The 14,903-nt window shown below is 51.8% G+C and overlaps 1 protein-coding gene across 3 annotated transcripts; it reads right to left on the bottom strand.

Moving 5' to 3' along the window:
* Positions 1-3,734: 3,734 nt before the first annotated feature.
* Aen (apoptosis enhancing nuclease) lies at positions 3,735-12,560 on the bottom strand. 3 transcript variants are annotated; one of them, XM_075952516.1, is made up of 5 exons: positions 12,469-12,534; positions 11,464-11,658; positions 9,048-9,627; positions 6,037-6,237; positions 3,735-5,123 (listed from the first exon to the last, which is right to left on the bottom strand). In XM_075952516.1, the coding sequence occupies exons 3-5, from the start codon at positions 9,561-9,563 to the stop codon at positions 4,932-4,934; spliced, it is 909 nt and encodes a 302-aa protein (XP_075808631.1). In that variant the 5' UTR covers positions 9,564-9,627; positions 11,464-11,658; positions 12,469-12,534; the 3' UTR covers positions 3,735-4,931. The 3 variants fall into 3 exon arrangements, with proteins under 3 accessions (XP_075808631.1, XP_075808630.1, XP_075808632.1); XM_075952515.1 differs by lacking the exon at positions 11,464-11,658 and having other exon boundaries at positions 12,469-12,560; XM_075952517.1 differs by lacking the exons at positions 11,464-11,658; positions 12,469-12,534 and having other exon boundaries at positions 9,048-9,648.
* Between the last annotated feature and the right edge of the window lie 2,343 nt (positions 12,561-14,903).

The raw sequence follows: 14,903 nt of genomic DNA, 5'->3' as shown, positions 1-14,903 counted from the left end.
CTCTAGCCCTGCCCTCCTCCCTTTCAGATGACGCGTCTGTGTCTGACGTGGATGGAGTGGATTGCAACATCTTTCTTTTTCACCCTCCACCCAGAGAATAAACATCCCCGGGATGGGAGCCCGAGGAATGTCCTACAACTTCTGGGATCTGCTGTCAGTGGGATAACCTGTGAGGTCTTCTGAGGGCAGAGCAAGCCGGTTCTGAAACAGTGGGCTATTAACTGGGCAGGGCAGGAGAGTGGTTGGATAGGAGGGGGCAGGTCCCTGGCCTCTGCCCCAGTGAAGGCAATGGAGGCTGTGGGCGTGGCAGGGGGGGAACCATTGGTGGCTTCTACCAGGTCAGTAGTGCCTCAGTGGGCCCAGTCTTTACCTGGGATAGTTTGACAAACAACGACAGACCTTGACAGGGCCTCAAGCCAGGCTAGAGACTCCTGGACTGGAACTTAGAATTCTTAAGAGTGGTTCCTAATTCCTAGTTCTTATTAGGTCCAAAGAGAGAAATCCCAAGAAGCCCCAAAAGGGGCAGGTTCGCTGACGGTGTGCACAGTGATAGCCTAGGTTCAGCTCAAGCTGGACTATAGGATTTCTGGTGTATAGATCAAAGTTCACAGGCACCATTCCTCAGAAACCTGCTTGATTTCTGCCTGCCAGAACACACCTGGGGTTACATACCACAGCCTGTGACGGCGGCTACATACCCAGACTCCTTCCGTACCTGCTCCCACGTACCTGCCATGCGTTTCAGCATTTTAAAGACCACGCCGGTCTTCCGGCCTTTCTTCCCTCCCCCACCTCTCCACTATGCTAGTTCCCAGGCTGTCCCAGCTCACTCCCCTCCCCCAATTCTGCTAGATTCTCTTCTCTCAGCCCTGGCCATGGCCTGTCTGCTTTTTTTTTTTTCTTCTTCTCTTCTCTGGATGCTTCTGGACGCCTCTGGCTGTTGTCTCATACTACAATAAAACCCCCTGCTTCAGCGGCTTCTTTACCGAGTTCTCTGCTCATACCTGTCATGAAGGGAATGCCCAGTATTCTTTTGATAAACAAACGAGGTGCACCTGGACCAAAACCAGACTGGGCGTTCTGAAAGGCGCGCTCTTGCACTGTGTGCTGGGGTGAGAGTCCAATAAAGAAGCCTGGCTGCCTCCCTGCCCAGATCTACATCCAGTCACAGCCCTCAGCCTGATACGACGCCACGAAGATTTGTGGTTTTGGAAAGGAACTTGCCCAGATCTGTGGTTTCTTTGCCAAGCTAGATGTCTGACTGTAACAGATTTCAAAAATCAAATGCTGGAGTTGGGAGTGTAGTTCAGTGTGGTAGAGTGTTCGCTTAGCACGCAAGAGGCCCTTGGTTCCGTGTTCAGCATTGGCCAGGTGTAGCGGTATAGCATGTAATCCCAACACCTGGCAGATTGGGGCTGGGAGATCAGGAATTCAAAGTCATTCTCAGTTACAGAGCAAGTTCAAGACCAATCTGGACCCTGCCTTAGAACAAATCTCCCATGTGGTGTCCGTCCATCTGCCCCACTGCCCCTTCCAATCTCTTTTGTACCCTCTGAACCATGGCCTCTTCTAGTTTAAACCTGAGCTCTGGGGCTTTGTGCGGCCACTCTTCCCAGGCCTCCTTCAGGCGACATCAACCATCTCCCCGGCGCCAGGACCAGTGATTAGATGCTATTGTCCTCAACTTTCCAACGCTGCAGCCCTTCAATACGATTCCTCATGCTGTGGTAACCCCCAACCAGAAAATTATTTTTGTCACTACTTCGTAACTGCAATTTTGCTGTTAAGAACTGTAATGTGGCCGGGCAGTGGTGGCACTTGTCTTTAATCCCAGCACTCGGGAGGCAGAGGCAGGTGGATCTCTGTGAGTTCAAGGCCAGTCTGGTCCAGAAGAGTTAGTTCCAGAACAGGCTCCAAAGCTACAGAGAAACCTGTCTTGGAAAAAAAAAAAAGAACTGTAATGTAACTGTCTGACATGCCAATTATCTGTGGCTCCTGTGAAAGGGTCACATGACCCCAAAAGGGGTCGCGACCCACAGGCTGAGAAACATTGGGCTGGCGGAACCACTCTAGGTGGGAGTCCCATGGCAGGACTTCGAGGGTACTTTCCGGCATGCTCATATCTCAGCCTGGCATTTGCTGCCCTTTCAAAAATCACTTTTCGGGGAAACAGTGTCTACTACTTCCCCTTTGAAAGGCCCCAACAAGCCAAAGAACAATTCCATCAAGGTACAGCTTGGGGGAACCGATGAATTCATGGCAAGGACGAGTGGCTACTCACAGGATCCTGGGAGGACGTCAAAACACATTGGTTAAGGCTTCACCCTGTCCGGACGATGGTTTCCCATGGCTCCACCGCTGGAGCTGCAGTCTTCCCCAGCTCAGATTACTCTGCCACTGCCCAGACTCCATGTGGTTACGACAGAAGTGCATATTGATGGTTGGGGAGCAGCTGAAATTTCAGCTGTGGGTCCCGAGACCCCCTCTAGCCCCTCCCTGAGGGACTATCAATCGTCAAGAAGCCTAACCGTAAGCAGGTGCGGCTCATCTGTTTTGCTTAAGGAACAGGGCCCCACACCACCTACCAGCTCGGCATCCTGGAGAGCTAGCTACTTTCCCACAGTGAGTCACGGAGGAAAGTGAGGGCGCACAACACACATGCCATCTTCACCAACAGATTAATACGATCTCTTGGGAGTTGTAGGCCTTCATGAACTGTATTTGCCATAGTACACGTGGGCTTAGAGTGGTTTCACTGTGTGAGCGAGCCCTCTCCCACCTCCTGTCTCGTTGTGGGGTCCTTTCCACGTGTGCTTCCACGATCACATCATCCACCACAGGGCCATGAGCAGAGCCCTGCACCCCAAGTCTTTATTTAAGTCTTCACCAAGTCCCAGCCTCAGGTCTTTTTATTATCTACTAGAAAACAGACTAAGACAATTGATCGCATGAGAGGCAGCTTTCCCTAGAAGCAACCTGCCCTATCAGCTCAACTGTCTTGAATCGAGGAGGAGGCAAGAGGGTCTCCACAAGCTCCAAGTCCACCTCGGTCATACGGCGAGACCCTTCTTCAATTCAAGTGAAGCTCTTGTGAGCTGTCGTTGGGAAAATAAATGCCGCAGCTGCTGCAGAAGAGTGAGCTGCCCACACAACTGAACACGGAATTACCACGTGACCCAGCAGTTCCCTTACTGGGAATCTATCCAACTATTTGAAAGCAGGATATGAGTGATGTCTGTATGTCATGCTTATGGCCGCTTTATTAGCACTGGCCAAGGGGGAAATGACTGCACAAGTATGCAGGGCCAGGTGGACTTTATATTATACACACACAAAGGAATCTCACTCCTAAAGGGTGAAGTCCAGCAGGAACGGCAACACGTGCTTCCGGTGCCAGCACTGACTGCATGGGCTGAGGCTGGAGGATTGCCTGAGCTCCGCAAGGAGTCATAGGCAGCGTGGGCTCTATCATGAGATCCTTTTCCAACAGCAAACAAAAATTCCCCGATTTTTAATGTGAGAACACAGCTTTGGGAGAGATCAAATTAGATCATGTGCTGTGTAACAGGGCAACTCCAAAAGGAAGCCGGAAGCTGCTTTAGATATAACATGTACCCTTCTGAAAGATGCCACCTTAAGACAGGCACCTGGCAAAACTCGGGGCTCTAGCCCTCCCCACCCCTCAGCCAACCCCCCTTCCGCCCAGCCTGACTCTTAGAGAGGACCACATCAGCCACTTGTCTAGTCGAGTTTTATTCCCGCATTAATGATCCCACACGAGCAAGGAGGCTCCTCCCGGTACACAGGCTATCCATCCCACCACCCTTCAACCTGCAAATGAAGCCATCAAGATTCACCCAGCAGTGAGGTTGGCACAAGTTGCTGCTTTTTAAGGAAACCAGAGCTTGCCCCTGGCGCCAGGCCAGAAGTGGTGATGATTGGGTCAGCTCCCTCTCTTCCCCTGGCAGGGAGGAGCTGGCAGCAAACAATCCATGACTAAGGTTTTGTGCACTCAGGGCCTTGGCTGACAGCAGTCAAGTGTGGTCTCGGCAGTGTCTCTTCCTTTCTGACCCTGTGTCACTGTTGTCACTTTCCCAAATACCACAGCGGGCAGGATGCTGCTCTGAAGCAGGACCTGCAGACAACTCTAAACTCTCCTGCAGCGCCCGGGCCCTGGCTCCACCTCACCTGCTGGAAAAGCCAAGCCAGAATCCTGCCTGGGCCACAGTGGCTGGGAAGCCAGGCAGTGGCTGGAATAGAGACCATTTTCTTTCAGCACGAGGACGCACACAAAGTACCTCAATCAATACCCATGAGGTAGGTTCTATCGCGCTCCCCCACTTTACAGGGGAAAACAGGCTCAACGGGATGCCACAGGCTTGCCTAATGAGGCTTTGTCAGGGAATGGTGTGATCTGAACCCATGCTTACTAGTCCCCTAAAGTTACCCTTAGGACATAGGACATCTAAGAAAGTCAGGGACAGGGAACGGGTGTCTTCTTTAAAGGGCTTTCTTAACTATTTAAGTTACTATGATCCTACACATATCTGTAGAGGAGAGGAGGCAACAGCAGCGGAACTTCACCCTGCCAGAGGGGGAGACGGAGCTCCAGCACCCCCAGGGAGACACTGTATGCCAGAACAGCAGAGCAGTGAGCCCAGACTTGGCTCAAGGAGCCAGGGACAGCCTTGGACAGTCCTGTGGCACTTTCCCTGTACCTCCTGGGCACTACAACGCTAGTGTCCTTTGTAGAACCACAGGGATTGAAGAAAAGTATCCCTTAGATACCAGGTGCTGTGAACCCGCATGTGGACAGTTGAGTGCCCTGACCCCGTCTCCCAGGTCTGCCTAGAGGGACCACTCCCGGCTTCCTGCCCCATCCGCCACCTGCAGGCTCCACCCTCTCACTCCCTTATGTCTCCACTGGTGCTCTAGGCCAGCTCGTCAGGCCAGTACTGGTCCTCCATGTATTGCTCTACGTCAGTGCTGCTGTCGGGTGCCCCGTCCTCGGGTTGGGCCTTGGCATTGTCAGCCTCTTGCTGTTCCCACTGCACCTCTACTAGCTTGTAGAGCTCCATGGCTGTCATGGCATCTTCCACAGACGAGTGTCCCTGATGTCCTACCTGTGGACAGGAGCAGAAGACATCACTAGGTGCTGAAATGGGCCTGACCATAACGCAAAAGCGAAGCCGGCTTCTAAGGGTCAAGTGCACACATCCCAGGATGGAGGCTATTACGATTTAGAAACGAACTATATCCCAAAGGCTCCTGTGTTGTGGGCTTGTTCCCCAGCTGACGGTTCTATTCTGAAAGACATTAGAAACTCTGAGGTGGGTCTTAGCTTAAGGAAACAGATCACCAGAGAACGAACTTGAGAGTATTCTGTCTCTATTCCTCTGTTTCCTAGTCACTGTGGGGTATATAACTGCACATGCTCCCATCACCATGAGGTTCTGCCTTAGCACGTGGACCGGGTAAACCATGAACCAAAATAACCCTCCCTTTATGTTGGGGCTGGAGAGAATGCACAGTGGCTATAAGAACACTGGCTGCTCATCCCTAGAACCGAGGCTCAATTCCTAGCACCTACATGGCAGCTCACAACTGTCGATAACTCCAGTCCCAGAGGATCTGATGCCCTCTTCTAGCCCCCAAAAACAAGCCACGCATGTGGGGGCATAGAGAGTCACATGCAGGTCAAACACCAATACACATTAAAAAAAAATTCCTGCTTATTGAGATAGAAGATGGATATCAAAACCCAACAGAGTCACAGGCCCCTTGATCTAAGTGTGAGTCAGAACACATCCTATGGGATATAGGCTATACAGGATATAGCCAGGAGTCAGGTGGGCTAAGACTTAAAGAGATGAGCCTAGAAAAACCCGATAATCACTAGGGAATTCACACAGGAAAGGAAGGGGCTACACCGGTATGGCTTGTATGTAAGCGATGGTCCACAGCCCTATCCCCAGTTTAGCAGCTATGACAGTCAGATGAGCCACCCCCTCTCCCAAGAGATTCCGCACCATATACCTGGATCTTCTTGTGGAGCAGGTGCAGGGCCAGGTCCTTAAGGGAGACCCGAGCTCGGGTGTGGGAGCTGGGATGACTGAGCAGGTTTGGGACGTAAGTGGTATCCCGGGTCTGGCTCCGAGGATGAATATACTTGAGGGCCTGGAAGTCATTGTGCAGCGCGTGCCCCACCACCACCTTGCCCTTCAAGAGCTTGAGGATCTGTGAGGAGAGGAGGCAGCCCTTGTCAGGAAGGAGATACGCCTGAGCTCCCTTAGCACTGGGCATGGACCCCTCTACAGGAAGGCAGCAGTGAGGGAGGGGAGAGTCTAGGCGCCCAAGTTGACTGTGATGCCCCAAGTTTGAATACCAATGTACCTTAGCAAAAGGGATCTATCCCAGCACTCCAGGGGACAGTTTTGAGGGTCAAAGGAAGCCATGGATGTGAGCCAGCTTTCAAGTCATCAAGTCGAGAGATCCCAGCAGCTTCCACTGGCACAGGTGCTTCTTGGCTGCAAGGCCTCTCACCCCCTCAAGTCTCAGCTCATCAGCCTTCCTTGGAGGGGCTCCCATGATTCCCATCAACCTAGGAAGGAGCCCTGGTCCTTCTTTTAAGCTATCTACACTTTCTAAGTATGGATCTGGCTTTCACAGTTAGCTCTTGGGATGATCTAGTCACCCCATCCCCACCCCTGCAGTTAGCTCCATTTGGCTTGACCAGTGCTGCTCACGGGAGCACAGCATTTACTGATTTGCTTTTGTTGGTTGGGCCGGTCCTTTGGAGACAAGGCTTTCACTCAGCAGTCCAAGCTACAACATCAATCCTCCTACCTCAGCCTCCCAGCCAACTTATTTTCGGAACAATAAAGACCTGTTGAATGAAACCAACAGAACCGTGCCCGGCCCTGGCAGATACACAGTTAAACAGAAGCCCTTGTTCCTTGCTCCTGTGGGCACTGGCTCCTCCTCCGTACCCTCTAAACCTGCTCTGCAGCTCTGTTTGGGCACATCCTGTTCCTCCCTGCCCAGCACCTTCCTCACACTCAGGGAAACAGGGCTAAAGGCCTGCTAACTCCCATCATCAGCTGTTGGCCTTCCGCAGCCCACCCGTTAGCATGGGACCCAGCTTTTGTGGCAGATGAGTAAGACACATTTAGGTTTTTGGTTGGGATCACCCCCAGCCTCTTCAAGTGGGACGGAGATCAAACCTATCTCCCAAGTGGATCTGAGGATCTCCACCAACTACAAACCTGGACGGCAGGGATCAGAGTTGGAGGGCTCACATGGGCTTACGTTCCTACTGCTTCTAGTCATGATCAAGTCTTTCCAAAGCAATGCTTAGGGCATCATGGAACAAATCTAACTTAGGGTTTCTATTGCTGTGATAAAACACCAAAACAACTTGGGAAGGAAAGGGTTTATTTCATCTTTCAGTTCCATACCGCAGTCCATCACTGAGGGAGGTCAGGACAGGAAGGAACTCAATGGCAGGAGCTGCTGCAGAGGCCATGGAGGAGTGCCGCTTACTGGCTTGCTCAGCTTGCTTTCTTATACACCCAGGACCACAAGCACTGCCCACAGTGGGCTGGGCCCTCCCACAGAAAATCATCAATCAAGAAAATGTAGCACAGGCTTGCTCACAGGCCAATCTGGTGGGGGCATTTTCTCAATTTCAGTTCATGCTTCCCAAATGACTTTGCTTATGTCAAGCTAACAAAAGTAGTTGGTACACTGTGACAAAGGTCACAAGATGAGGTTTATCAGTATTTCCCAAACTGTCCTAATCCCAATAAAAAGTAGTTTTGTTCTAATACAACTGTGACAGGGTACAACCTGAGAGTGTAATTTCACCTTTATTTCTGCATAATTTTACCCCCGAAGAAACACTGCATGACTGCAGAGAGCTGCTGCCAGCTGAGTAGAACCAAGAGCACATAGCACTACAAATCTCAAACATCTGCCAGCAGCTGTCTGCTTGCCTGGTGCTGAGCCACGGCAGTCTAACAGAGTGTCAGACTCAGGCCCTCCACCCCCACGTCCCACAGCCCCAGCCTCCTCCCGCCCCTGCTGCCACAGCCAGCTTCAGGCCTTTCCTAGTCATGGGTCTCATCACTGGTGTCCCCTGCATTTCCTAACCATAGGCGAAACTGTAGTGCCATTTTAATTAGGTCTCACTTCGTTTCCGTGGCAGCACCAAGTCTTTTGAGTGTTGTGCCTTATAAATACATCTTTAATACATTACTATATGTATTATTTATAATATATTTGCATATAATCACATCAACTATTAATATAATTCTAGGCATGGTTCTGTTGATTAATTAACCCTGTGGCTTATTTATGGGGCAAGCTTGCTTAGCATAATTTTTTTTTTGTTTTTGTTTTTTTTTTTCAATACAGGATTTCTCTGTATAGCTCTAGCTGTCCTAGAACTCACTTCATAGACCAAGCTGGCCTTGAACTCAAAGAGGTCAGCCTGCCTCTGCCTCTCTAGAGCTAGGATTAAAGGCGTGTGTCACTATGCCCATCTTAGCTATGATTTTTAGACAACTATATCAGAGCCCTAGAGACATATGGGAAATCAGTCTTCTTAAACGACCCTGGGGCAAGGATCCCAGTCTACTTACAAGGCTTTAACGGTTCCTGAGGTCACGTGCCTTTCAGATTCCTAGTATATTAGTGGGATCCCCCGACTAATAATCATTTTCCCAAGCACTGAGAAGTCATAAGGAGATGGGCAAAAACAGCGGCCCTTGAATGAGACCGGACTGTAGGGAAATTTTACGGCCTCCAAACATTTTGTGAGTTGTTGTGCCTTTCCCTGTCCCAAAGCTTTCCTAGCAGCTGCTCCCTGCCTCGCCTGGCAGCCCTGCAGAGGCAGCACCTGCATTTTAATAACCCAGTCTCTGGAAAAGGAACTGGGTGTTTGCTGAAGTGATTTTGCAGGGCCCCACACTCCCCGGTGGCGACTTAAATCAGGGCTTCCCTCCCCAACCTGTCATTCTGGTGGAACAAGACCCCAGAGCCCTCACCTCTTTCTGGGCCACCTGGAAGGGGATGGCCTTGCGCATGTGCTGGCGGGTGATGCCGCTCCAGCGGGTACGGTAGTCCACAATGGGCATCTCAGGCCGGACGTACTTGTCGTAGAGAACATCACCGTTGTAACTCACCACAGAGCAGCGGGCCAGCTCACTCACACGCCCATGGGGGCCTGTCCCCACCATCTCACAGTCAATGGCGACACACTTGCTGGGCCCAGGTCCTGGGGCTTCTCTAGGAATAGGCCTTTTGCTGCTAGACCTGGCCTTGGGACGCTGCCTTCTGCTGTCCGAAGCCTCTGTGTCTGCTGGTGTCTGTGACGGGGAGGGCGGAGGGCAGGATCCTGGGGCCATGTTTGACAGCTCCTGCTCCTGTAGCAAGGCTTTGCGGGCCATGAACCGCTGGTGCTGCCGGCTTCTCCTCTTGTGCCTTTTCCGAACCACATCCTTGGTATTCAAGCCGGTGAGGGATGGACACTGAGCAGACTCAGGGGCTTCTCCCAGCACCATGCCAGGCAGCTCACAGCTAGAGGCAAGAGGAGCCCTGGAGGCTATCTTCCAACGGGGCAGTGGGCTGGAGAGAGATCACATAGGTAGAGGGGCTGGGAGGAGGACGCCAGGCCACACTGCCTCTCATCTTGTGGTATTTGCAGCTCAAGCACCTGATGGAAACTCAGACACCTTTAGTACGAACTGCACGTGAACACCGCACATACCATACATGCCTTCTGCAAATGCCACCTGGAGTCATCCCACCTCCCACTGATATCACCAAGTACCATCGCCCTTATTTTGCACAAGAGAAATGAGGCCTGGGAGCTGAGGAACTTGGTTAAAGGCTGTTAGGAATCCAGAGTCCACGCTGAAGCTCGCCTCTAAAAGCGATAACTTACCAGACTGTTAGGATAGCTACAGGAAAGCAAAGGTTACAGCGACCGATTCCAGCTAATGTCACTCATCTGAAATCCCCAAAGCTGAAATTTGCAGAGCAAGGCTTAACCTAGGTCTCTATAAACTGCTGTGCCCCCCGCCCCCCCCCCCCGGGTCTGGCATACATCCACCCCACACACAGTAAGGCTCCATAGCTAGCTCTCTGCCCCTTCCTCCAGCGAGGCCGATTCTCTGTCCTACACTGGGCAGTCAGCGATCCTTAGGCCAGAGCTGCCTCCATCTGGACTAGCTGCCACTCCCAACAGACACTCCTCCAAGGCCTGCTGACCCAGCTGCAGCTCTGGAACCCCTGCATCTCCCAGAGTAGCCAGGAGGTTCTCTGGGGACCCAACTGTGCTGGACGCTGGGCCGAGAAGCCTGGTCTGCCCGGAGACACAGAGATGCAGCCGACGGTGTGCTGAGAGCTGGTTAGAAGCACGAGAAGGCGAAACGAGACTAAGGACCTGCGGATGGTTCCTAGAAGTCACTTCCGTGTACAAGGGAAACAGTAACCCCACGGGGAAGAGGGAGGGGGCAGCAGAGACACCAAGGATGAAGGCTTGTCAGAGGAATAACCTGGTGCTCGGGCAGAGGGGCCACCTGAGGTCACCAGGTCACACTATAAAGTATAAGATGGATTACCACTTCATCTTCTGCCACTGACCTTTGTGATCCTTCCGCGAGCCACCCTTACCCAGGCTGGTGTACTCAGCCTGGTGTCTGTTGGTCAAGTGAGGGAGGCCCGAGACACCCAGCTGGACCAGTAACTGGACCAGCAGCAATGATCTAGGACGTTAACTGTCTATCAGGGGAGCAAAGAAACAGGTGGTCTTCCTCATGGGTCCCTCATGGCAGCAAGCTGCAGAGCCCTCCTGTGTCCGCTCTCCTTCTCTGAAGGAAGACTATCTTCAGAAGCCCAAAGCTGGATCTCCCAGTTGTCTGGTCTGGGGGTACCACAGAGCTCAACGTCCTTGGAACCACAGAGCAAAGTGACCGACGGGAAGGGAAACTGAGAAGCTAGGCAGGCACCCAAACAGGAAGAAGCACAGAGTTAAGGAGAGCCTGGCAATTAGAGGGGATGCTGCGGGATTGCAGGTGGATTTCCCAGGCAGCCCAGAGAGGGAGGGGCTGCTCAGAAAAGAGAAGCGACAGGCAGACACAAAGCCAAGAGCCGGGGGAGAGAGGGTCAAGAATCGGGTGCAGCCTGTGAGCAGCGAGGTAGCAGGGGGTGTGGAGACAGGTGGATGGGCACGGTGAGCCACTTCAAGGGACACAGGCTGAGCTCAGTAAGACAAGGAGAAGGAGTCACAGGAGGGCTTTCGGGGATGTCACAGCTACCTCACTGGAGGATGAGGTCAGACTGGGAGCCTGGGCAGGAGTGGCACAGTAGGGGAGCGCTGTGTTTGCTGATGCCAGCATCTGCGTGAGGAGTACTGACCCACTTAGCTAGGGGGAGACTCAGTGACTCTTGCTGACTCACCTGCTCTCAGCCTGCTCCTCCGGTCTCCAAAAGAGCACCCCGTCTTTGCAAAAGATGTTGTCAGCAACTCCCTCCTATCCACAAACTTAACTGCATCTCAATTTGCCTTGGCCCGGCAGTGGGAGGAAAACCGGCCTACAAGACCTGCGCTGGCCCTGCTGATCATGGACTTTGGGGGAGGACAGACTTTCCCTGCTGGCAAGGTTTGAAAGAAGCTAAAATTAGGGTCCCTGGAGAAGTCGACTGTGTGACCTTGTATTTGAAGAGATAAAAGCAGTCATCTCCTACCGGCTCTGGCCCTATGGAGATGTCGGAACCAACAATTACCAAGGGAACCCACTTCTAGGGCTGGCAGCCCCTGAATGGAGCTCAATTTAGCTGGAGCGAAGTAGAGGCCACAGCCCTGTCGGCGAGGGCACGCACCAAGTTTTCCCACCTTAACTCCGGTCAAGAGTCAATAAGGTAGGCACCCGGCTTTCCGGTGATGGTCCCTGGTCCTAAAGGACTCCAGATGAGACGGCTCCCAAGGAACTGCAAAGTCTAAGGGCCACCTGCCTGCTGGTAGACCAGATGTCTATCAGAGGGCCGGTCGAGACCCTGTTCTAGCACTAACCGCGAGTTTGGAATAGGTAGAAGGCAAAGGTTAGGGACAGAACCCAAGACCCTATCCTCAGGTCACGATACTGATAATCAATGACCCCGATTTGGGAAAGTCTGGTGCAATAAGGTTCCAGGTGCTATCCAAAAGCTTACCAGACCAAGGAAAAAATAAAAGAAAAAGTGCGAGGAGAGCCCCGTGCTCCCCAGACGTTGTGCCGTCCGGTTTACGCTCCCCGCCAGCACCGCCCCCTCCGCAGGCCCACAGCCCCCAAGCCAGGCCGGGATCGCGTGAGGCCGGCCGCACGCCGGCCTGGCTGCATACCGCTCCGCCCCGCCCTGAGAGCGGCAGGCGACTGGTGACAGGAACCGGCGGCCCGGGACCCCCACGGCAGACCCCCAGCTTACCTGAAGACCCGGCCGCGTTTCCCGGCCTACACGTGGAATCCCTGCCGGCAAGGCCGGCTGCTTGCCCGGACAAGCCCGGCTTCTGCTGTCTGTCTATTGGTTCCCTGGGCCGCAGCGCCCGCCTAAGGCCTCTTCTGATTGGTCTGTCTTAAGTGGGTGTGCTAGACCAGAAGGGGAGGAGCTATAGATGGGGGCGTGGCTTGTGCGGGGAGAGGGCGGTGTTCGGAGGTTCACAAGAGACCAAATGTCACATGCGCTCTTTGCCACTGACGCCCGGGAAGGCGTCCGGTTTCTAATGGGATGCCCAGTGATATTCAGCCTTTTAAGATCCAGTAACACGCAGCACACCCACGTCTGCCTAGGGGGACCTGCAGCCCGTCCCGCCTCTGGGTTCTGAGAATCCGGTGAAATATTAACCATGTACGCAGGGTGGTGGTGGCGCATGCCTTTGTCCCAGCACTCGGGAGGCAGAGACAGGTGGATCTCTGTGAATTCCAGGACAGCCTGGTCTACAGACCTAGTTCGAGAACAGCCAGGGCTACACAGAGAAACCCTGGCTTGACTCTCCCACCCCAAAATAAAATATAAAATAATGTAATAAAATAGACTGCTCTTTCAGAGGTCCTGAGTTCAGTTCACAGCAACTACAAGGTGGCTCACAACTATCTTTAATGAGATCTGGCGCCCTCTTCTGGCCTGCAGGCATATATGCAGACAAAACATTGTAAATAAAATCCTTTTAAAAAAATACTTTAATAATAATATACAGTATATGATAAACTTGAAAAATCAGGCTTGCTTCTTCTGCACTGATTTTCCAATTCATTTATCTATATTTCAACTTCAATATTTATTTGATTTGATTTTTTTGAGACAGGGTCTCATGTAGCTCAGGCTGCCCCCACATTTTCTTTTCCCCCTTGCATCAAGTTGATTTAATGTCCCCGCACTTTCTGGGTAGCCGAGAATAAATTTGAACTTCTGATCCTCTTGCCTCCCACATCCCAGTGTTAGGATTCCTACCGCTTGCCCCCACACCCAGCTTACCTTTCCAAGAGTCTTTTCATGTGCTTCTAAAAATTGAGGATGTGGTGAACATGAAAGCCAGCTCTGCCTACAGACAGAGGCACTGTCTCTAAAGACAAAATACTGGATAGTGGTGGCACATGCCTATTACCCCAACACTTAGGAGGCGAGAGCAAAGGCTGAGGGGTACAAGGTCATCCTGGGCTACATAGCAAGTTGAAAAACACCTGGGTTACAAGGGAGTCTTCTCAAAAACAAAACAAAACAAAAACAACTGGCAAAGTTAAAATCAAAATGGCTATACTATGGAGGTTTGTTTGTACTTACATGCCAATGTTGGGTTTTGTTGATTTGGGAAAATATTTTGCCTTTTGTTTTCAATACATTTATTCTGTGTCTATGTAGGTATGAACATGCCACGGAGTGGGTGTGGAGGTCAGAAGACAACCTGCGGGAGTTGGTTCTCTCCTCCTCCAGGTGGGTTCTGGGGACCCAACTCCTGCAGCAAGCACCTTTACCCCTTGAACCACCTCACCAGCCTGTATTTTTAAGAGTCTCATGTAGCCCAGGTTGAACTCCAACTTGCTCCATAGCCATGGATGACCTTGAACTTTTTTGTTGTTTTTGTGTTTCAAAACAGGGTTTCTCTGTAGCTTTAGAGCCTGTTCTGGGACTCCCTCTGTAGACCAGGCTGGCCTCGAACTCACGGGGATCCACCTGTCTCTGTCTCTGGAGTGCTGGAATTAAAAACGTGCATCACCATTGCCCGGTAGATGTTGAATTTATCTCCACCTTCCAAGTGCTAAAATTATAAGCATGTACTGCCACACTCAGGTGTAAGATGCCGGGGGTGGGACCCATAACTTCCTGTACGCAAGCACTCTACCAACCTGCTCTATCTCCAACACTCGTATTTTACAGTGTGTGTTCGCATGTGTGTGCGTGTGTGCGTTTAGGTCTCCTTCTATCATGAGGGTCCTGGGTGTTGAACTCGGGTTGTCAAGGATGCCAACAAGCTCAAGCTCATTTACTGGCTGAGCGATCATGCTGGCCTAAAAACTGTTTTTAAGATGTCAATATTTCTGTGCATCCTTTGTGACTACTTGTTTATGGCAGAAATATTAGCAAACAAAAGAAATGGAGGTTCCAGACATTCGGGACAGTTGTTTTGACTGTGGATGGCAGGACCCATCCTCACTTCCCAAGGGAAGCCTCTACGTTCACTTTCCCAAACCTAGAGTGAAAACATCTGTTCTCTGTCCAAAAGGATTGGGGCTTTTTCAGAACAGAAACTTCGTGAGTTGGGCTCTGCTCAAGTCCCACTTCTAGGAACCCCTCCCTCTTCATCCTTTCAATCAGGAAGCACAGTTTGATCGCCACACCGCATAAACCAAGTGTGGTGGTGAACC

This window comes from Microtus pennsylvanicus, chromosome 18 (genome assembly GCF_037038515.1).
Source record: "Microtus pennsylvanicus isolate mMicPen1 chromosome 18, mMicPen1.hap1, whole genome shotgun sequence".
Taxonomy (NCBI): domain Eukaryota; kingdom Metazoa; phylum Chordata; class Mammalia; order Rodentia; family Cricetidae; genus Microtus; species Microtus pennsylvanicus.
The sequence above is the reverse complement of the archived record's forward strand: the minus strand, read 5'-3'. Positions and strand labels throughout refer to the sequence as shown.

Bases quoted from the DNA above. Each gene is read 5' to 3' on its own strand.
- Aen (XM_075952515.1), bottom strand. From the start codon at position 9,563: ATGGTGCTGGGAGAAGCCCCTGAGTCTGCTCAGTGTCCATCCCTCACC. The intron at 6,238-9,047 runs GTGAGGGCTCTG...CTCTCCTCACAG, and splicing joins TCCAGGTGGCCCAGAAAGAG to ATCCTCAAGCTCTTGAAGGG. The intron at 5,124-6,036 runs GTATATGGTGCG...TCCTGTCCACAG, and splicing joins TGCTCCACAAGAAGATCCAG to GTAGGACATCAGGGACACTC.